This window comes from Cryptococcus neoformans, assembly GCF_000091045.1.
Source record: "Cryptococcus neoformans var. neoformans JEC21 chromosome 6 sequence".
Classification (NCBI taxonomy): domain Eukaryota; kingdom Fungi; phylum Basidiomycota; class Tremellomycetes; order Tremellales; family Cryptococcaceae; genus Cryptococcus; species Cryptococcus deneoformans.
The window spans coordinates 1,368,531-1,388,480 of record NC_006691.1 but is presented as its reverse complement, the minus strand read 5'-3'; the positions used below and the strand labels follow the sequence as shown (position 1 = coordinate 1,388,480).

General features: G+C 48.1%; 7 protein-coding genes across 7 annotated transcripts; 1 reads left to right on the top strand and 6 right to left on the bottom strand.

Moving 5' to 3' along the window:
- Nucleotides 1–155: 155 nt before the first annotated feature.
- Nucleotides 156–2,534, bottom strand: CNF04760 (conserved hypothetical protein). The gene is made up of 11 exons (XM_571440.2): nt 2,326–2,534; nt 2,010–2,235; nt 1,890–1,935; nt 1,749–1,828; nt 1,616–1,682; nt 1,528–1,557; nt 1,393–1,461; nt 1,135–1,339; nt 681–1,076; nt 391–618; nt 156–336 (listed from the first exon to the last, which is right to left on the bottom strand). Exons 2-11 carry the CDS (start codon nt 2,229–2,231, stop codon nt 291–293), a joined length of 1,389 nt encoding a protein of 462 aa, XP_571440.1. The 5' UTR covers nt 2,232–2,235; nt 2,326–2,534; the 3' UTR covers nt 156–290.
- A 2,179-nt stretch (nt 2,535–4,713) lies between these two features.
- Nucleotides 4,714–7,988, bottom strand: CNF04750 (expressed protein). The gene is made up of 4 exons (XM_024657465.1): nt 7,897–7,988; nt 7,748–7,845; nt 4,882–7,698; nt 4,714–4,812 (listed from the first exon to the last, which is right to left on the bottom strand). Exon 3 carries the CDS (start codon nt 7,689–7,691, stop codon nt 4,899–4,901), a length of 2,793 nt encoding a protein of 930 aa, XP_024513114.1. The 5' UTR covers nt 7,692–7,698; nt 7,748–7,845; nt 7,897–7,988; the 3' UTR covers nt 4,714–4,812; nt 4,882–4,898.
- Nucleotides 7,989–8,231: 243 nt separating this feature from the next.
- On the bottom strand, nt 8,232–10,298 carry CNF04740 (diacylglycerol cholinephosphotransferase, putative). The gene is made up of 6 exons (XM_571616.2): nt 9,840–10,298; nt 9,765–9,781; nt 9,102–9,691; nt 8,900–9,028; nt 8,726–8,836; nt 8,232–8,592 (listed from the first exon to the last, which is right to left on the bottom strand). The coding sequence occupies exons 1-6, from the start codon at nt 10,195–10,197 to the stop codon at nt 8,505–8,507; spliced, it is 1,293 nt and encodes a 430-aa protein (XP_571616.1). The 5' UTR covers nt 10,198–10,298; the 3' UTR covers nt 8,232–8,504.
- Nucleotides 10,299–10,466: 168 nt separating this feature from the next.
- On the bottom strand, nt 10,467–12,178 carry CNF04730 (nonhistone protein 6, putative). Its single transcript, XM_571615.2, has 5 exons — nt 12,083–12,178; nt 11,305–11,395; nt 11,105–11,240; nt 10,927–11,030; nt 10,467–10,870 (listed from the first exon to the last, which is right to left on the bottom strand). Exons 2-5 carry the CDS (start codon nt 11,391–11,393, stop codon nt 10,849–10,851), a joined length of 351 nt encoding a protein of 116 aa, XP_571615.1. The 5' UTR covers nt 11,394–11,395; nt 12,083–12,178; the 3' UTR covers nt 10,467–10,848.
- A 533-nt stretch (nt 12,179–12,711) lies between these two features.
- Nucleotides 12,712–14,975, bottom strand: CNF04720 (pim1 protein (poly(a)+ RNA transport protein 2), putative). The gene is made up of 7 exons (XM_571614.1): nt 14,942–14,975; nt 14,650–14,880; nt 14,353–14,582; nt 14,067–14,297; nt 13,269–14,015; nt 13,056–13,218; nt 12,712–12,979 (listed from the first exon to the last, which is right to left on the bottom strand). Exons 1-7 carry the CDS (start codon nt 14,952–14,954, stop codon nt 12,822–12,824), a joined length of 1,773 nt encoding a protein of 590 aa, XP_571614.1. The 5' UTR covers nt 14,955–14,975; the 3' UTR covers nt 12,712–12,821.
- Nucleotides 14,976–15,319: 344 nt separating this feature from the next.
- On the bottom strand, nt 15,320–17,200 carry CNF04710 (hypothetical protein). The gene has a single exon (XM_024657464.1). It carries the CDS (start codon nt 16,620–16,622, stop codon nt 15,456–15,458), a length of 1,167 nt encoding a protein of 388 aa, XP_024513061.1. The 5' UTR covers nt 16,623–17,200; the 3' UTR covers nt 15,320–15,455.
- Nucleotides 17,201–17,375: 175 nt separating this feature from the next.
- Nucleotides 17,376–19,664, top strand: CNF04700 (hypothetical protein). Its single transcript, XM_571436.1, has 5 exons — nt 17,376–17,784; nt 17,820–18,112; nt 18,158–18,739; nt 18,790–19,309; nt 19,360–19,664. Exons 1-5 carry the CDS (start codon nt 17,401–17,403, stop codon nt 19,519–19,521), a joined length of 1,941 nt encoding a protein of 646 aa, XP_571436.1. The 5' UTR covers nt 17,376–17,400; the 3' UTR covers nt 19,522–19,664.
- The last annotated feature ends 286 nt before the right edge of the window (nt 19,665–19,950 follow it).

Genomic DNA, 19,950 nt, shown 5'->3' with positions numbered 1-19,950 from the left:
CGGCCCAAATTAGTGACAGGTACGTAATGGACAAATAAATAAATAGTGGACAAAAACAAAGCAAATGAATTCTCTCGAACAGAAACTGACATCTTGTTTTGCAAGACCATCGGTCTCTACCTGCTCGTGACCGACGAATCATAAGCAAGCCCGACGCCGAAATCAATACATTCCCAAAAGAAAACGACCATGTATGAATTATTGTATTTGGTTCAAAAAAATACAGCGAAGATGGAAATAGTGAAACATGCGGAGCACTGAACCTATGGAAAAGAAAGCTAACTAAACACTTAAGCATTTGAAGCACAAGAGAAAGGTGATCGAACGGCCTCAGCACTGATACAACTGTCAGTTTCAACTCTTCTCAAAGAGCATTTCCAAATGACGTACTATTCGTAGACAATTTCCTGAACACTAGCGTACAATCCAGGACCGAGTATAAACAATCCAAGGAAGAAGATGATGATGTTAATAACAGTGAGTGTTGTCATCTTGGCATTGGCAAAAAGACGACCCTCGTTGATATGCCAAAACGCGACTGCCCAGAAGATGAAGCCAAAGAAAGAATCAAACGCGGAAGACATGATGCTAAGGAAAGAACCCATACTTGGAATGACACTACAAGAAGACATAGTCAGCAAGAGTAATAGCAAGATGTACAAATGTCAGCAACTACTCACTTTCCGAGAATGAAGCCAATACCCCAGATGAGGATGTCGATTCCGATCCAGGTACTCCACCCAATAATACTGTGAGAGTGCATGTGGGTGGTCTTGCCCAAAACACGCTTGAAGACAAATTTGGCCGCAATGTTGGCGTAGAGTGAGCCGATGATGACGGTAGGGACAAGCACGAGCGCGAAAGCAGATTTCCTGGCCCAAGGTTCAGAAAGAGATCCGATGATAGGGGCTGTAGAATACTGGCCGCAGTAATAATAGCCGACAGCAGCAGTTACGGTGAAAAGGATGAGCTCGGCAATGGTCAATGTAGCGAGGGCCTTGGGGAAATCTTGGGGTCGCTTCATCTCAGCGATGAAAGAAGGGTAGAGAATCTGACCGATCCAAAGGAAAGTGATGCTGCATGATTGTCAGTGTCTGACCAACGTATCGGCGCAGAAGAGGATGGATGACTCACTTCATGACGGCGTTGAGACCGTCAACGAAACCTGGACCGCCGTCGGGTAAACCGATCGAAGTAACGACAGGTCCGGTGGCGTCCAAAGGTGCATCTTCAATAGCGGCGTAAGTCAAGGACATGACGATAGCGATGAACATGGCAATGGCGGAAATGATGGACAAGAGGGAGACATGATTGAGGGTTCGAGGGAGAGAGCAAAGAACTGAATGGATAGGCTTAGTTAAAACTTCGCCACGATTGTCAAAATACACTCACTACCAATGATAGCAGTAACAGCTTGGAAGACGACTGTGCAAGCACCATTGTCACTGAGTGTATTAAAGACTAGATATAAGATTAGTGAGCAACTTTCAGAGGAGAAGTCGATTGAAATGAGCGAATTCAACTCACTCTTTGCTCCGGTGAAAACGTGGAAGCCGACTGTGAGACGTTAGAGGATACGCACAGTCACGCCACTAAACCGAGTGAGTGTACTGACCAATGAAGATGTTGTTAAGTAAGAGCATAATCCCAGTAGCTTCGAAAGCCACTCTAGGAACTCGAGGCTAACCGACTGAGGTCAGCGGGGTACTCCGCATCGCAGGCGAGCGGCGAAAACAGACTACACTTACGAACAAAATCGCAGCAATATCACAGATGTCTCGAGCCTCAGGATGTTTCATACAAAATTGCCAAAGCACATAACTTGTGTCTGCGCATGGTTCGTCAGCGGAAAAAAACAGATGAATCAAGCTGGATTAAAGGTAACTTACACCAAGTAACAAGACCCAAGCCGAAAGTGATGAGCGCGCCACATACCTAATAGGGGTCTAATAAGCTTCTTCGCTCGCTTCGATTAAAGAAAAAAAAAGTCAATGGGGACAGAGACTCACCCATCCAAGAACACTCCAACTCCAGGCAAGGGCGAGGATGGCCAAACAGACATACTCGCCGAAAAGGAGTACAGCAGCTTTCTGCCAACTTAATGTTCGGTACTTAATCTCATGGGATTCTTCTTCTTGGGCGAGGGCGATGAAGGGATCAGAAGCAGCATCGTCGGAATAGATTTCTAATCTATTCTTCTTTTCAATGGAGGAGTAATCTTGGCCCGACATTGTTCTGTTGAGGAGTTGTTGTTGGTATTGTCAGCTTGGGTCAAAATTGCCGAGTGACAATCTAAAGGAGCCGGTGATAAGATAGTGAACGCACAGTACGGGGACAGGACTCTGTTTGAGTACTGGATCGTTCTGGAGAAGTTAACGAAAAGTGTTGGATCGAGGGCGGTGAAAGAGAACGCTGTTGGAGATGAATGAGAGAGGCAAAATATGTGCTGAGAATCTTTTTCAAGTAGTTAATAAAGAATTGTAAGGTTATCGGCAGTACAGCAAAGGCTACGTATAGGTGGCCTAAGAGTGGAGAGGCAAGCATCGGAAAACTGCAAATAAAAAGGCTCTTCATGTGTAAACTGACGTCAGACTAGCAATTTTTGCATGTTTTGGAAGGTCTCTCCAATGTGGGGGCCGAGGATTCCAGATAAATGTCGGATATATAAAACACTTGCGTGTTGGGCGTCATTCAGGCAAAATGGCGTGATATGATAATGATTTCGATATAGCCAGCGGCATCGGGCGCCAAACTCTCTTGGGCGGGACCGCGAGACGTTCCCTGATCGGTCCCTGTTCTTTCCTTCTGTCCAACTGACGGAAGCGGCAGTGACGTTTATATTAATATTCTATGCGGTGAGCGACGAGGTACCAGTGTACCGGTGCAAAGCACTGTTGAGTTTTTACTTAGGGAGAAGATCGGTATGCTGCTTCGGCATATGAGCGAGCAGTAAAAGCCTTCGTTCTATGACGGATGCCCTGATGGGCGGCCTTCGATGCCCAACAAAGAACGTCAGATTTCCAGGGCTCCCCGAACGAGCGGTAAATGATGAAACGCTTGAGTCCAGAGGAGCAACGAGCGGCAATGGCTAAGCTGCACAAGAAACCACAAATAGCAAAACGCAGTACATAATTTCGCTGCGGTTTTTTCGGTGGTTGAAGATCTCCTCTTTCATTGCATTCAAGTCCAAATTTCGGCGTGGATCGCACTTTTGCTCATTTATCCTTTTTACTCTTTCATATTTCTGACTCTCTAGTGAAAGGTCCGACACGAAAGGAGCTCATAGGAGACAGTCAAGCCCATCGGAAAGGTCAAGCAGAAGTAAACGGAAGCGAGTCGTAGCCGCTGTAATGGTGAGGAGCAATAGCAGTCTTCGTTCGGTTGCTCCAGCTGCGCTCCCCATCGTTGTCCATTCTTAAATGCACCATGCATCTCCTGCCTACTCTCCGGCGTTCGCGTTTCAGGCAACCATAAATAAATTGAATAGGAACTATCATCCCACCACTTACGCCTCCCTGCCGATCCCGACCGCGTCGTCATCGCTGCATCCTACCAGCTTCTCCGGTTATGTGAACCAAGACTCCAAAAATGATACTTAGATAGTTAAATTTGATAGTTGATTGTTCTGCTTCCGACGCTCAGAGCTCAGAGCTTTGCAAGATAAGTGCCGAACAAATTTTTACGGCATCGCCCATTCGTCGTCGGTCATGTTTTTTGCGATGAGTATCGTAATAAAGGGCCGTCTTCCAAGCACGCAAATTGCATGTTGAAAAAATATACACTCAGCTGTATGTTGCTTGTGCTATGATGATGAAGGTCGTTCGTCGTCGATCAAAGAAACTCGAGGCAAGTTTTGCTGCTGAATCTGGAATTACTTTGGGCAATCCGTCGATCATTTTTAATTATTGCACGTCCTGACGAAATCGCTTAATTATTAGCCATTTCTTGAAACTAAAAATGGGCACTTGACCAATGAATGAATGAAGAGGCTGGACTATCGCCGTAAGGTCCTTGGGCCTTGCCGAGAAGAATACCTCCGGGCGGCTTAATAATGAACTGTTTTACATTGGCTGCATCACCTGGCAGAAGAGCATGCAGCAGCAGACTCAAAGTGTTGTCGTGCGATAGTCCATCATGTTGTTCTATATCCTGTCATCGGTCAGGCGGTCTGGGAGATCTAGCGTCTGACAATTTACTCAATGTGGGGCGATCAACCCCAACAGCGGCTCAACAGTATAGGTGGAGCATCTCGTGGAGAGAGCACGCAATGCCGTACATAATACTGGCGCCTCATCCCCTACTACGCTACCCGTACAAGTCTTGCGTGCTCAAACTACCCAAATTATTATACAATCACAGCTCCCACCCATTCCCCATTATCTCTTTCTTATCGCCTGGGAAGGGCCTTTGCTTACTCTATCGCCACATGAAGTCCTCCGCAAGTTTTGGCAGTGTAGAGGAAAAAGTCTACGAAATCGTCTCGGACATTAAAGACGTCTTCCGCTGTTCAATCTTCGGAGCTCTTAAGTACTGCCCCTCAACCGTGGAACCCTCGTACTAATCTTCATCCCATTTTGCTTGCTTTTGGTAGAAGTTTCATACTTATTTTCTTATTAGAGATAACTCATAAAAAGAGACTTGAACATGGTATTTTGAAAAGTTCATTTTTCAATCGATCCGATCTTGACTTGTTACTTATTGACAAATCTTACCGGTAATTTAAATTATGCATAATGAAGACGTTTTATAGTCCCTGATAAGATCCAAAATGATTGTATGGCAAGAAAGAAATGAATTAAAGACGCTGATGGACTAAGCATTGAAAACGGGTCCATTAGCAAAATACTCTTTTATGGTGTAGCGAACGGGAAATTTGCCCACCTCAGAAAATAAGCCCTTCAGAACTTCCATCCCCTCATCCTCCCCACAGCGGCCAAAGCCCCTTCCCTTCCTTCCCGCTTCACATTCTCCCTCCATTCCTCTTCCTCCATCTCCACCGCCCTCGCCCACTCACCCAGCTCACTCCACTCCACGTCTAGTGCCCTCACCGCATTCTCCAAATATCCCAAATCCTCTTTCAGTTGTGCTTGTCCTTCCTGAGAAAGGTGCTGGATGGAAGGTAGGGTGTACGAGGTAAAGTGTGATAGGAGGGAGAGGGTGAGAGATGATATCCAGGTGGTTTGGATCGTTTCTGGTGTAGGCGCGGGGGTAGAGGAAGGGATGGGTGCGAGTGATACTGAGGTCGATGTTGCTGTTGTCGTTGGGTCGGATATCGAGGTTGAAGGTTCCTTATTCGTATCCTTTCTGGAAGAGGAAAGGCAATCAAGAGCGACAGCATGTCCCATCCCTTCGACGAACGGCAAACTCCCCAAACTCCACCCCAACGCCTTTTCCCCGCCATACACTTCAAACACCCTCAACAGATCCAACAGCCCTTCCGACGTCCTCGTGATCACATCCGTCGGACTCAAACTAAACTGCGGTACGTACAGTTCTCCCTTTCTGATTTTTGTCTGTTTATCTGCCTTGATCCAGACCGCGAGAGAAGGGTACGTGTCGAGCTGGGTGAGAAGGGGAGAAAGGATAGTCTGTTGGAGATGGATTTGGGATTCACGGATGAATGTGAGGAGAGAGGATTTAGATTGAGGCAAGATGGGTGATGGCGCGGAGGCAATGAGAGCATGTAAATCGGCGGTGTTGAGCGTGGACTGCTGCAAAAGAGACACAGTGCCAAACGTTGCTTTTCTTCCGTCCCATTGGCCATCCCATTTCTCCCCCTTTTGGGCTTTCAGCATCTTGGCGTACTCACTCAACTCGGCTTTCAACCCATCTTCCATAGCCACAAGCTTCTCTGCCACCTTTTGGAGTGAATCAAGGATGTGCAGACCTACTTGCCACCCACTCCAATCCCCACCATCGTCATCCAACTCATCCAAATCGAGCTCATCCGCCTTATCCTTCTGCTTGTTATTATCCCTCTTAGACTTGGCGTTGTTGAGGATGGAGGTCCGCTCATCGTCGAAAAATCTGGAGATGCAAGTATCCACAGCACGGATAAGATGGACTGCCCCAAAGCCAAAAGTGAATATCCTGCAGCGCGCTACTGCTTCCTCAAGCCTACCCTTGAGTTCGGCCGTACGTGATATCATCCCGCTCATTACATCCTTCCCACCTTGCTTCATGTTTGCCTTCTCCCATGATGTCTTCAAGTCCGCCACCTCCTTCTCCAAACACCTCTTCTCCAAAGAAGAGTAGGACGACTGCCAGTCCAAGAATGGTTCATACAGGGTCGTCTCCCAAGCGTCATCGACGTTCCCGGGGGAAGGGGAAAGAGAGGTAGTGGTAGCGTTAGGTGCGCGGGAGAATCTGCGAGAGATGGACTGATGCCGTTTAGAATGGGAGTGGGAGTTTGTGCGAGGAATGGGATGGTTGGGTGAAGATGATGAGATGCCAGGGGAGGTTAAGATGGTGGCGGGTGATTCAACATCGATTTCGCCGGCACCACCGCTGAGCAAGCCTCCTTGAGTGTTGAATATGATCTTGTCAATCAATCCTTGTACCCCCGCTCCCAAATCAACAGTCGCTTCCCATGCCTTGACGAGTTCAGGAAGGGCACCAGGGCCGTGATAGTCCGCAACGGCGGCGAGGCGGTTTGAGAACGTCGGATCGAGGGAGTCGAGTGTGGACTGGAAAAATGACGCCAAAATCGAGGGTGATGATTCTGGAAGGAAGACGAGGGGTATATAGGATAGCTCGGCTGAAAGGGTTTGAAGTACAAGGGAGTAAAACTTGGGGAGAAAGTCGGATAGCTTTGATGAATTTTCGCCCTGTCCTTCTTCCACCAATGGTTCCTTCCATGCCTCAAGTAACCCCCTTCCTCTTTCCTTGAAATACCACCCCTTGAACTCTTCTTCCCTTTCCATATCCATGAATACCTCCCAGAAAGCTCGCACTTCGTCCACACCATCGTCCTTTTTCAAGCTCTCCCTCAACGCTTCTCCTGCAACCCGCTCAAGCTCATCTCCCAGTGAAACCAACAATCTCTTTCTCTCTTCCCATTCTGCAGGCTCATTCTTAAACACTACCATTGACCGACTTGCCTCGGCCAGTCGCTGCCCGGCCTTTGCATATTCCTTCTCACTGATGAGAGTGGTGATCTCCGACTCAAGTGTAGACCATGATTCGGCTTCGCGCAAGGTGTCCCGCGCAGATTCGAGCCTTGTTTTGAGCTTGTCCAGATGAGTGATCTTTTCCAGCGCACGGAAAGCTTTTACAGCTTCACTCTCTTCACCACCTGGGAACTTGTTGTTCGGCATCTCATAATCCGCCTGTCTCGCAACCCGGCCTTGTACCATCCCCAAACTGACAGACAATCCATTGGCGCTCTCCCGCATAAATTGGAGGTCGTAGCCTAGCCTGGGGACAGTTCTGCTTACATCGCTCATCCCTTGCTCGATCGCTGACGCAGTATCTTGCGACAGGAGCGACAGTTGGGTAAGGAGGTCATTCAGGGCGGTGTCGATGGGCTGCAAAGAAGGTGGTTGGGGCTTGTTAGGGGGTGGGAGAGATGGTGGAAGAAGAGGTGCCAGGAGGGAGTTGAGAAAGTCGACTGGGGAGGAGGTGTTGTCGATAGAAGATGTAAGAGCGGAAAGTGATGAATTTGGTTGGTCCCCGGCTTCAGGAGTGGACATCGCTAGGCTGAACGGGTGAATTAGGCAAAATCACAGACAGAATTTCCAGTACTTACAGCGTGTGTGTAGTTCAATGTACGATTTTAGGGTTATGAGATGGGGGTTGCGATGTTCAAGAAGTAGATGTGGACAGGATGGCCGGCTCGGACGGACGCTGCGCAACAGTAGAGGTTAGCTGGATTACTTTAAGGACAGATAAAATCACCTTGACTCTCGTTGATTTTGCCCTGTAATGTATGAGATGTAGGAAGTACGGGTAGAAGTAGAATTCAAAGCAGAGATGACGATAAAATGCACGGAAACAACATCTGCTGGTATATTGACATGATGGCTGCTCGTCGCGCCTCCACCGCGACAAACTACGTAGATGACCACTGCATATTGTCAGCTCGATGGATGTTTCCTTGCATTTCTTTCCTATCCCATACGAAAGCAATCCGGCAGGCATAAGGAACGTAAATGATGTGTAAAATGACAAGACAGTAAACGCCGTGGAGAGCAGTATATCGGCCATCAATCACCTCCAAGAAATCTCAAGCTTTTATTATTGCAGTAAAACTCAAAATGCATCCAAAAGTCTTCTTCTTCATACCGTCCAATACCCTTGAGATCGTTTCTTTGCTAAACCCCCAAGGTACCGTAGAGGTAATCCATTCGCGAGAGGGTGGACGTGAAATAACGGCCTTTCTATCACTCATGGCTCAAAACATGATGTGGCTGTCTGGCTGCCCCCGCGCACCCTCGTCCAAAAACCTCATCCTTTCGCTCTACTTTCTCTAGCATTTTCTAGTCACCTTCATCTTTTTTTTCAATCTATTGCGTCTTCTTCCCATTCTGCACCCACTTGCCGTTCTCATCCTTGTGCCTGACAGTAAAGCAAGCGAGGCCGGTGTATTCGCATCTATGTTTCATTCCTGATCAGCATCACATCTCGTGATGATAGATAAAGCTGTGAGAAGATGCGGGATGAAAAGGAGAGAATGGATGGAAATAGCACAAGGAGAATAGATAGGGAAGTGTGTGTGAAAACCTACATTTGCCAAATAACCTCCCTCGCGAATCGGACATAGTTGAACAACGCCACAACAAACGACATCCAGATGAAAACATTAGCGGCAACCGGGGAGGACTGGACCAAAGGTTCACTACAACAACATAATGTCAGAATTCTGCCACAGAAACTGAAAGATCAAAGAATCGAAGCTCACCGGCCAAAAAGCCAGCCCATGTTGGCATCAGCCGCACCGAAGAGCGAGAAGATCATCATACCATTCCAGTATGGGAAGCTACTCTTCGTAACGTGCGCAAGGATAAGTTGGGAGACTTGGTAAGAGAAGCTAAGCTCTAGCTATCAGTATCTGATTCGTTTTTTTTTGGACAAACCATTTTAAAAAGAGTTTTTGCACTTACGCCATACCCCAATATCCCAAGAACGGCAGCATCCTCGAATCATGTACAATGCAAACCCCTCCCTTTGACTCGGCATGCAACCATGCAAGAAGGATCGTAGTGTGCGTGAAGAAGGGCAAGAGACCAAACAAGGGCGGGAAAATGGGTTTACCCGCTTTTCGACGAGAGGTGATGACATTGTGGTAGCTGGTCACAATGTTGGCAAGCGTCCCGATCGCACCAAACGACATGAATGCCACATTGGCCGGGATACTCTCCAGCCTGACGTACTTCCAGACACCGACAGATTCGAGTAGACCGTCGACTTTTTGGACATACGGGAAAAGTTGAGGTGCGAGGTAGAGGACGGGTTTGAGGAGGGGCTGGGACCAGAAACCGGAGCCGAGAGGGTGAATAGCGGTAATGATGTAGATACCGACTATGAGGAGGATACCTTCAACAGGACCGGAAAAGGCGGAAAGGTAAAGTGTGCCGGTGTGGTATTCTTCCCAGGTGGAAACGTAAAAGTTGCAGAGGGAAGCGACTTGGGAGGCCACGGTCCACCAGGATTGGTTAAGGCCCAAGGCGTGGGAAGCGAGTATCACTTCAAGCTGTGGGCTGATTAGCGTCGCGCTTTTCCAAAGTCATTGGCCATTGTCATGGTGATTGGAGAGGTCTACATACAGTGGTGTTGATAGCATCTACGCATAGTTTGTGAGCGCCGTCTGCACAGAATTGGAACGGGAACATGTCACTCACCACATCCATGGTCAAACATCTCTCCCAGGGCACTGGCCATCCCTGTCCGCCTAGCTTGCTTCCCATCAATCGCATCCATACTCTGGTACGCGAAAAGTCCAAACGCAAAGGAAAAGTACACCCAGCTGGGAAGCGCTCCCCCCTCGTACAGCGGATCGAAGAACAAGAGAGTACCGACGTTGGTGAAGACAAAGCAGAGGCCGATGAAGGTGATGGTGTTCGGGGCAATGTTCTTAGGGAACAAGGTGACGAGCCATGCCCAGAATGGACCGAGGATGTACTTGCTGACGACGGACTTGTCGATACCCGAGTATTTGTAGGCGTCAAGCCCTGTAAATTGGGCCTTGGTGATACGCATGGCGCGGTGCTGTGCCCCAAGATAACGGACGAAGACGAAGTGTGCACTACAAAAAAAAAAGACGTAAACGAAAAAAGATTGTTGGACTCCTAGAAAAACTCAAAGAGGTTACGTTGTATATTTTGTCGTTGCGGGAAATTCTGGTTGGCGACGACGGACCATGACTGAGTGACGCGGACACACATCAAGACCTTAAATTCATACCTTCTTTTTTCTCAGGTTCTCATGGTTCTCTGCAAAGAAAAAGCTCGTAAGCAAAGACATGAGGCAGCTAACACATCTCTGCATGTTCATCATCCATCGAATAAGAAGGCGAAAGAGCAAAACGAAAGCAAATAAGTAATATCACCTGTGAACCGATGAGACGCTGGCGGATTTCATTCGAAAATGCACCGGTACTCGTACACGCAAACAGGAAGAATAAATAATCGAAATAACGAAAGAACAGCGTTTCAAATTTATCAAACAACCGAAATAACGGGCGAAGAGAAAGAGAACGAAAATAAAGCCCTCAACGACCTCCTCTGTAAGACGAAAAGACGAAACAAAGGTTGGAAAAGAGAGATTTAAATATTTACAGCAAGGACAACTATAGACAGAGAGCACCGGCAGACAAAGAAAGGTAAACGGTCGACAACTGGAAAAGCAGTTTTACTCGTCGTCGTCGCTCTCCCTGGACAAAAATGTCAATATAACTTTTTTTGATCAGTTACAAGCAAGACGACTTACTCATCAGCCTTGGCCGCCTTCTTAGAAGCCTTTCCCTCGGCCTTGTAGTCGGCGTTCTCTCGGTCAGCACGCTCCTTGTCAGCCTTGGCCTTGGCTTCGTAGGGCTAAGCACAACCAGTCAGCCATCATGGTCCTTTTTGAGTGACAACAAAAAAGGGAGAAAACAGTTTAAGCTTACCTTCTTCTCGTTCTCGTTCATCTCCCTCCACTTGATACCCAAAAGCTTGCCGACATCACCGAAAGTAGCCTCGGGGTTCTCGGTCTTGATACGTTCTCGGTAGTCCTGGACGAAGAACATGTAGGCGGAAAGAGCACTGGATCGTTATATTATCAGCGGTTGCACTGAGTTTAAAGAGTTGCATTGAAAGGTGAGCTTACCGCTTGGGCTTGTTAGGGTCCTTCTTGGTGCGCTTCTTAGCGTCGGAAGCGGTGGATTTCTTGGAGTCTTTGGTAGAAACCTTGGGCATTGCTATGGAGAAGATTTAGCGATCGTTCTGAAAGAACATATTGGAGACGCGAAATTCAACAGCAGCAAAACCGTGAAGACTGGAAGATGAAGTTGGAGTTCGGTGGAAAGAAGTTGGAAACAGGGAGGAAGAAGCCAAACGGAAACAGCCGACGCGTTGAATGACGACCCAACCCTAACCTGGCCGAGCTTCCGTCCCCAGAAAGACCGAAGCAACAACGGATCACCCACTGGCAAGCGCATCCAGAGCAGTTGAACAGCGCAGTCAAGCAGAAAGATGACAATGATGACAACGTAGAGCGGTGAGGAAGAAAGAAAGATGAAGCGGGCGGAGCACCATCCACGCCGATGGACGGATGCATCCACCTCGGAGGCGCTCCACACCTTGCCACACGGCCCTCTGCAGTTCTTCTCTCGCCCCCAGAAACGTCCCGAGACACCCCGGGAAGGCATCCGAGTGCCCCTTGGTGAAGTACAGTGATAGCAGGCTGGACGGCCTCCACCGCCGCGTAGACGCGTCAACATCACTGCCATACAGGATGCGTATGGCGGGCATCGAAGAAAGGGTGTGGAAGTGGGTGGATGCATGATCTGCCGCAGCAGATGGGTGGCGGGGCGAGCAGCGGAGTGGCCAGGTGTGTATGTGCACGGTAGGAGAGAGGAGGCATGGTGAGGAAATAGGTAACTTACTGTATGAGATATATGCGTGGTTGTCTATGCGGGCAGGTAGTTTGTATGAGGAATGCTGGTTATGAGACGTTGGCTGGGAAAAGGATTGTATGGTGAGTGGGCGCCAGGTTATGAGGGAATTCCCCCAGCCAAATCCTGTGTCTGCGCGGCTCCTTGGCGGAACTAAATTCCGCCACGCCCAAAATTCACTATTGATTTTTTAAAATGCCGCTGTATTGCCGGAAAATACACAAACGTCACATAAGAGGAGTGATAAGCAGCCGCACGTGCGTGTTTTGGGCCAAAATCCCCGACGACGCGACGCGTTTGTTTACTCCACAACGAACAGAAGATCAGATACTATACGTACGTACACTAATGCTGTTAGTTCGTTGTTGCTCGCTTGTCGAGCTTGCTGCACTCTCTCTTTATTCAGCAATCATCGATCAAAGAGAGCCCTCGCGTGTTCCCATATCCTTCCCCTCTGGACCATCGGTGACAGGTTCCTCTTTACCCCTGCTACCCCTTCAAACCCCCGACCAGCGACGACTAATATCACCCATTGCTATTTGAAAACTACCAGTTTCACAAACCATAACAACAGACTGTTCATGATAGAGCCAATGCACAAACAAGGATTATACGTGCATACAGCACTCGTACTTTTATAACGCATCAAAAAGTCCCTTTTTCAGCAAATTTTCTACACACCTTCCCTTTTCTTCCCTCTCGCTCCTTTCTCGTAGTTGAGCCCCAGTTACTAGTTCTGCTCCCCATCAGGCTTCTTAACTGCCAACGCTACACAATGCTGACCGCCCGCAGAGACAGTCACAGAGCGGTAAGGACGAAGAAGCTTACTCCTCACCAATGACGGTACTTCTGCAACCTCTTCCGAACCCAAGCCCAATTGTGCGAGGTCTATGTTCGAGCTTGTCAGCTACTTTCCGCATAGAACTTGGCGTGGACGGGGTCACGGAAATTGTTGGATACTTACTACCGTAGCCCCAAGCATACAAGTGGCCAGACTTGGAAACGGCAAGATTGTGCCTCATACCAGCAGAAATGTCAACAACGGGGTTATCCTCGGGCTTGGAGTCTTTGTATGCAGGGAATTCGGGGACGACCTCGTACTTTTCAGGGATAGGCGGGAAGCATATCTACAAGGGCGGTTAAACAGATATATACATGGAGAACACGAAAAACTTACCCTGACAGGCTCGGGGACATACTCACCAGAAGGAGGAACCTTGAGCGTCGCCTGTGCCTCTGACAACTCCGCCTCCGCCTTTTGCTTCTCCTCCTCATCCACCTTGTCCTTTTTCAACACCTCGTCCAACTTCTTCTGCTTCTCCGCGACTCTCTCCTCCCTTTCACGCTGCAGCTCTTCCCTCCTCTCCTTGATACCCTCAAACGCGGGGTGATCTTCTGCTAAACCGAGCTCATTGGCGTCACATCGGCCGCAGCCCCAGACTTCGCCATTGTCAAACAAGAAAAGGGAGTGGTGCTCTCCGCCAGAAACCTTGATGACCTTGCTACCGTTATGTTTGTCGGGGTGAAGCGCGTCGACCACAGTAGGGGTGATAATCATGTCTTGATGTTCGGCGACCCCCGTCTGGTGAAAAGTGTTCAGACCCCAACCATATACTACACCCTTGTTATCGACAGCGAAAGAGTGGTAAATGCCTGCGGCCACATGAACAATGTTCCTTAAACCGAGACGCTCAGGCTCAAGACCATTTATACGTCGACGAGAGATGATACGACGGCCAAGCTGATTCTCCTCGCCTTTACCCCAGACGTAGACGTGGCCGATGGTAGTGAGAGCGAGGACATGGTCGGCACCGCAGGAAATTTGAGTGATTTGCACTTTCGCGAGAGCGGGGAGGGAGATGGGGGTGTACTGGAATTTAGGATGGCCAGGCACACCATCGAAACCAAGGATACCTTCATTGGACTGATACCAAGTTAATCACAACCTGGCTGTTCTTTTTATCAGGAGACTTACCCTGAAACTACCCCAAGCCCTCAATTCGCCCTTGTCAGAAATGGCAACACTGATACTGTCACCCGCCGCAACCTGAACAGCCCTAAAACCTTCCTTTTCAAGCGTCTCAACGACATAAGGATAACTCTCGAGATCTTCGTTGGGAATCATTTCGTCAGGGTTCTTGGGGTCGGGAACATCAGTGGTAATTCGGCCAAGAGCGGCATTGTCATTGATACCCCATGAACGGACCTAATATCGGATTAGAACAAGCTCCAAACTGATTTAGTACAACACAAGGACTTACTCGACCAGCCTCGTCAATGGCGAGCGTATGCATACCACCGCAATAGACAGATTCTAGGCCACCTGACCCAGGTTTCCCATCCCTGCTGAGCTTACCTTCCTCAATCTGCTCCTCGAACCACGAATGCAACTTGGGCCTGCCAATCTCGTCCAGATTGTCGGGGCCCAGACCGAATTGACCTTGATCACCAGTACCCCAGACGAACAGGGCATTGTGGGGAGTCTTGACGGCTGTTTTGATTGACCATGTCAGTTCGCGAGCTGATGATGGCAGTTTGGAAGGATATAAATTACTTACGGGGGATAGAGGGGATGGCGTTGATACCTCCAATAATCTTTTTTGGTCCCCTGCCCGCGACGCTGGCAGTGCTAGGCCTACCCTTTTTAGCCACAGGTTCACCGGTATCAGAGACCCTTCGTCGTTTGGTATTACCATTGGCAGCAGGGATAGAAGCCTCGGGGACCTTTGCAAGTCGAGATGAAGGAGCTCGAGATGGAGGTTTGGCCGAGGCGGCACGAGATGTGGATCCTGCAGTGAGTTAAACAAAGTTAGATCCCATTTGATCGTTTTTAGACTGGGTTGCACTTACTTCGGGGAGGCATATTGAGCTGTGATGTGTTTTGGTAACGTTTACACTTTGAACCAACGGTTTCGTTGGTGGATTTGTTGTTTGTGCCAACAAGAATTGGATTCCCACGGTGAAACCATCTATTACGTAAACTATATGGTCGTTGCTCGTAGGATTCGCTTGATATACGTACAAACGTCCGACGGAGTCCGACTCATGGCTTGTAGTATGGGAGCATACTAAGCCTTACAAATACGACATGAGCGACATTTGCAGAACTGTGCGGCGATCTTATACAAAGTTTCGTGTGAAAGACGGATCGAAACAGCGACAACGATTTACATGGTGAATCGCACGACGCTGGACTCGGTGGCAAACCACGCAATACACGAACACATGTTACGTCAATTCATAGTAGATCATCGCTCTGTGCTGGGCTAAGCTTATGGATGCTTCAAGTTACTTGAGATCCTCATCCTAAGCAATCCTTCCTTCATCGATGAGACTGAGACTGCCAATGTTGGGCATCTTGGATTCAGGAATCGCCGAACGTGTCTTCGGTTTGGCGATTATTAATACTCTGATGACGAGCCTTGAGTAACCTTTGTCCAAGCAATTGTTCATAACCTGGAAGTTCTCCTCCTTTACTCATCATACTGGGAGGAAGATTATTCTGTGGGAACATAGATTGGAAAGTTGCCGGACTGACCCATTTGATGCTAACGCCAGTAGTCGCACCAGAACTCTGGAGTGTGTTGTTGATTTCGCTTGCGATCCTTCGAGAATGAGATCGCAACGCGTCCGCAAACCGCCCGTTGAGGTCCTGGAAATTTTCAACATCACTGTCTAAGCTAATACCACTATTTGACACGCTGGGCAAGCCAATGTTGCTATAGGGAGAAAGGTATTGCTTCGCGATTTCTTCATTCGCAAAGTCGACACTCTTAGCCATTTCTTCAGTACGGTTGCGAGGGTTGCTAATTGAGCACTCTTGGATCCAACAACTTGGGTCATAGGTATCCCATTCCCCATCCGGTTTGACATACACGCCACTTGGATTTCGTACGCCTGACGTGAAAAAGACAATCGATGAACCTTTTTGCATAGATTGAGCTTCTTCCCATGCGTTCCGATCTTCGGTTGCAATCATAAATTGGGTTATATACTCATCCAAATCCATATGTTTTATCCGCCCAGAAGGGATCATACCGCCTTTGGAAGTGAATTCAGGCCAATCTACGACACTATAAGTGAAAAAATCATTGTTGTCCATATTTTTTGCGACCTCGTCAGCTACACGACGGCACAGCTTTTGTTGAACATTGGACACATAATCCTCGGTAAATCTCTTAAGCTCCAAAAATGAGGCTGTAGGCTCAGGCCAGTCCAGTGTCTTATCCAGCTCCAAAGACTCGTCATAGATCCTTGATGGGTCACTTGCTTCGGCCCATCTTTGAACGAATTCGAGGGCAGCCTTGGTACTCCTGTCACTTTGTTCGTTTGGCTCATTGGCTGGTGTAATGCATGGTAACATGTAGGTACGGGGGCCGTGTACGGCCCATTCCTCTTCCAACTGAGAGGTTCCCGAAACTTGTTGATGGGAGGGCAGCGCTCCTTCAGTCGCGAAGGATGTGAATAGAATATGCCGTTTACCAGAAGGGTGGCTGGTCCACTTTGAGGTAGAGGTAGGTCCCGGTGCCATAGAAGCGGAAGAAAAAACTGGTATTAGACGATGGTGGGGTTATGAGCTTGATATGTACTGCTTGTAGAATTTTTTGTTCCCCGATATGCTTTGGTTGGAAAAGTTACTCACAAAATTGTGGTCTATTTATCTTCTTTCTTCTGTGTGTGACTCTGAAGACTAGTTCTTTGCCAATTTCTGTGATGCTTCTCCGGGCATCCACACCTTTCTGATTCGCCTAATCCTTTGTTCGAGACGCTCGAGAAGTAACACGAAGCACTGGCTTCCATAATAAAGAATTTTAACAATATAAAAAGAATGTCTTCTATCAAAGCATTTCTTGATAATAAGGGAGATAATAGATACTTGTCTTTTTTTGTCGTCGTCAGCGCTCGGTGGAAGAAGTCAAAAGATATTCATTTCATCCTTTAACGCCAGGCTCAGTCTAAGGGTGCAGTGATCCTTCAGGTGTGTCAGGAAAGTCCGTTGCTTAACAGTAGGACATTTGTAATTTTCTTCGAAGTCAGCCATATATGATAGCGAAGAATTGAATTCCATACGTATGAACGATGTTAACGATACCTGGTGATGGGGACAGGGATGTCGACGTTATAAATAATTAGCGGCGGAACGAGCTAAAATATCGTCGTCGTCCTGTTGCCTTGTTAAATAACCCATAACTAGACGTTACTTTATCCTTAAAAACTCAAATTACAAGTGGAGGTCTACTCGAAAAGTTGTGGACTTTCGTTCGTTCACACCTTCCGTTACGTAGCTTTATACAAAAACAGCACCAAACATGGCCAAATCACAAAAGCAGACTGAAAAGGCCTCTAAACAGACGCCAAATGTAGCTTCTCAGGACCTGAGTGCACAAGTTCAGAAACTTGAAGCGTCTCTCAGTACGGATGACTTCAACCCGAATCCGCTGTTACCCCTCATCGCACTCGCGCGCCACAACGATCCACAAGTCGTCCACAAGGCGGTATGGGCGCTTCACAGGGTATTCATCAAATATATTGTGAATGAAAAAGTAGCTGGATTGGGCGGGGATCTTGTCACTCCTGTGAAAAAGCCGGAGGTCGAAGGAGATGTCGATGTAAAGGGCTGGGTCCGGGAGAGATTATTGGAATATGTTGAAATTTTGGGTGGGCTTATAAGAGATGCCGAACCTGCGTTAAGGGTAAGTCTTATTTTGTAGAACATTGCTAATTCCAGTCTTCATCTATCCCACTCCTCTTCTCCCTCCTCCCTCCCCTCTCCGCCTCAGCCTCATCCACTCCGATCATCCACATCCCTTACTTCCGTCTTCTACTCCACTATTTTATCTTCCCTAGTCAATCCTTGCGTGGTGCAAAGCCCAAGCAAAAGGGATCTGGATGGAAGATTGTGGCGGCGAACCAATGTGAGGATGAGAAAGGTGTACTGCCGGAGGATGTGGCCGGGATTGTCAGTGGAGACTTCTGGGCGGCGTATGATGATATCAGATGGGCATTCTTTAAAGAGGCAGCGTAAGCCATTCCGATTTCGCATTGCAATGCACTTATACAATCTAGGCAATTGGCTCAAACACCACTCACCGCTCCGCATTCTAATAACCTTCTCGCCCTGACTCTTCCTCTCACAAACCTCCCCAAAATTCCTGCCGACATCAACACTTTCTACCTCCCTGCCTTCTCCTCTCCCCCCTCCGACCCTAACTCTACAACCACCATGAAGAAGAGTCGATCGGCACGAACCAAGAAGGGCAAGGCAGCAGCCGACGTCGACGCTTTGCCTGAGTGGATGAAAGCGTACGAATCTTCCGATTCTGAATCCGATTCAGAGGTCCAGTCCGGCAAACGCAAGCGCACACGGACATCCCAACTCTCTATCCATGCTTCCATCTACTCTATTCCCTCCCAGACATCCGTCTACACCTCACTCTGGGAATCCATACTCTCTTCAGTCCCTCTTGACGAAGTGTGGACGAGAAAGATTCTTGTGGGTCTCCATGGAGAGCAGGGTATATTGGCGCATTTTAAAAAGGAGAGGAGGTTGAGAATTGCCGACTGGCTGGGTAGTTTGGTTGATGGTGGTGGCGCAATGGCGATGTTGGCGATGAACGGGTTGTTCGTCTTAATGACGGAGTACAACTTGTAAATCATCTTCTATTCTATTCCTAAAAGCATCAACTAACGAATCTTAGCGAGTATCCTAATTTCTACACCCGACTATATTCTCTTCTCACTCCCGTTCTCCTGCACACCAAGTATCGTGCTCGTTTCTTCCGTCTACTCACCATTTTCCTCTCCTCATCTCTCATGCCTAGCACCATCATTGCCTCATTCATCAAACGTCTCTCTCTCCTCTGTCTCACAGCCCCCCCACAAGGTATCGTCATGGTCCTTCCATTCATATACAACCTCTTCAAGAAGCATCCCGGGTGCATGGTCTTGCTCCAGCGTAAATCTTCTGAAGATTCTCTGCTTGCGGTATCGTCATTCACCCCTACGACGACGACAGTGAATCCTAAGGATGTTGACCCCTTCGACCCGGAGGAGAAGGATCCGCTCAAGACGAAAGCGCTCGAATCGAGTTTGTGGGAGATTGCAGCGTTGCAACACCATTACCTGTCTTCGGTCAGCACTCTTGCAAAGGTGTTTAGTGAGCCTTTCACAAAGGCTGAATATAACATTGAAGATTTCTTGGATCACTCTTATAACACTGTCAGTATCTTCATTTGATTTTTTTGCTTTTACCTGATTTCCGATTTTAGCTCTTTGAGACAGAAGCCAATAGGCGAATCAAGAATGCCCCTGCGCTTAGCATCGGCATTGAGACTGCTGGTGGAAAGGATATTGCTGCGTTTCCCCCGGCTGGGAATAATGAAGGGGAAGATGAGAATGGGGATGTGGTGGCTCAACTTTGGGCATTCTAGACGTTAACACAGCATCTCCCAGCTGCATTGCACATCGAGACTGATTAGTTAATGACCGTTAGTGATGATATCGGAACAGTTGCAGATATGGAGTATCCCTATTCATCTTATCCTCACATCGATTCATCCCTTATCCTGCTATATATGTAATACAACTTGCATAACCTAGTTGACAGTTTCGAGATCTCCGGTATTGACCTACTCTACGTTGGAAAACACCCAAATCCCCCATCTTGCTGGGGTCTACTCGTCTTCTCAGTTATCTGTCGTTGAGCCTTTTTCCAACTCCTCCCAGACAACCAGCCATCGTAGTTTGGAAACTGCGCGCTTACCTTCCTCTCTGAACACTATGGGACCCGCGGCGGCTTGTTTTAAAGAAAGACCAGTGTAGGAGAACATGGAATCGCATTGAGGGCCGGTTAATCCAGC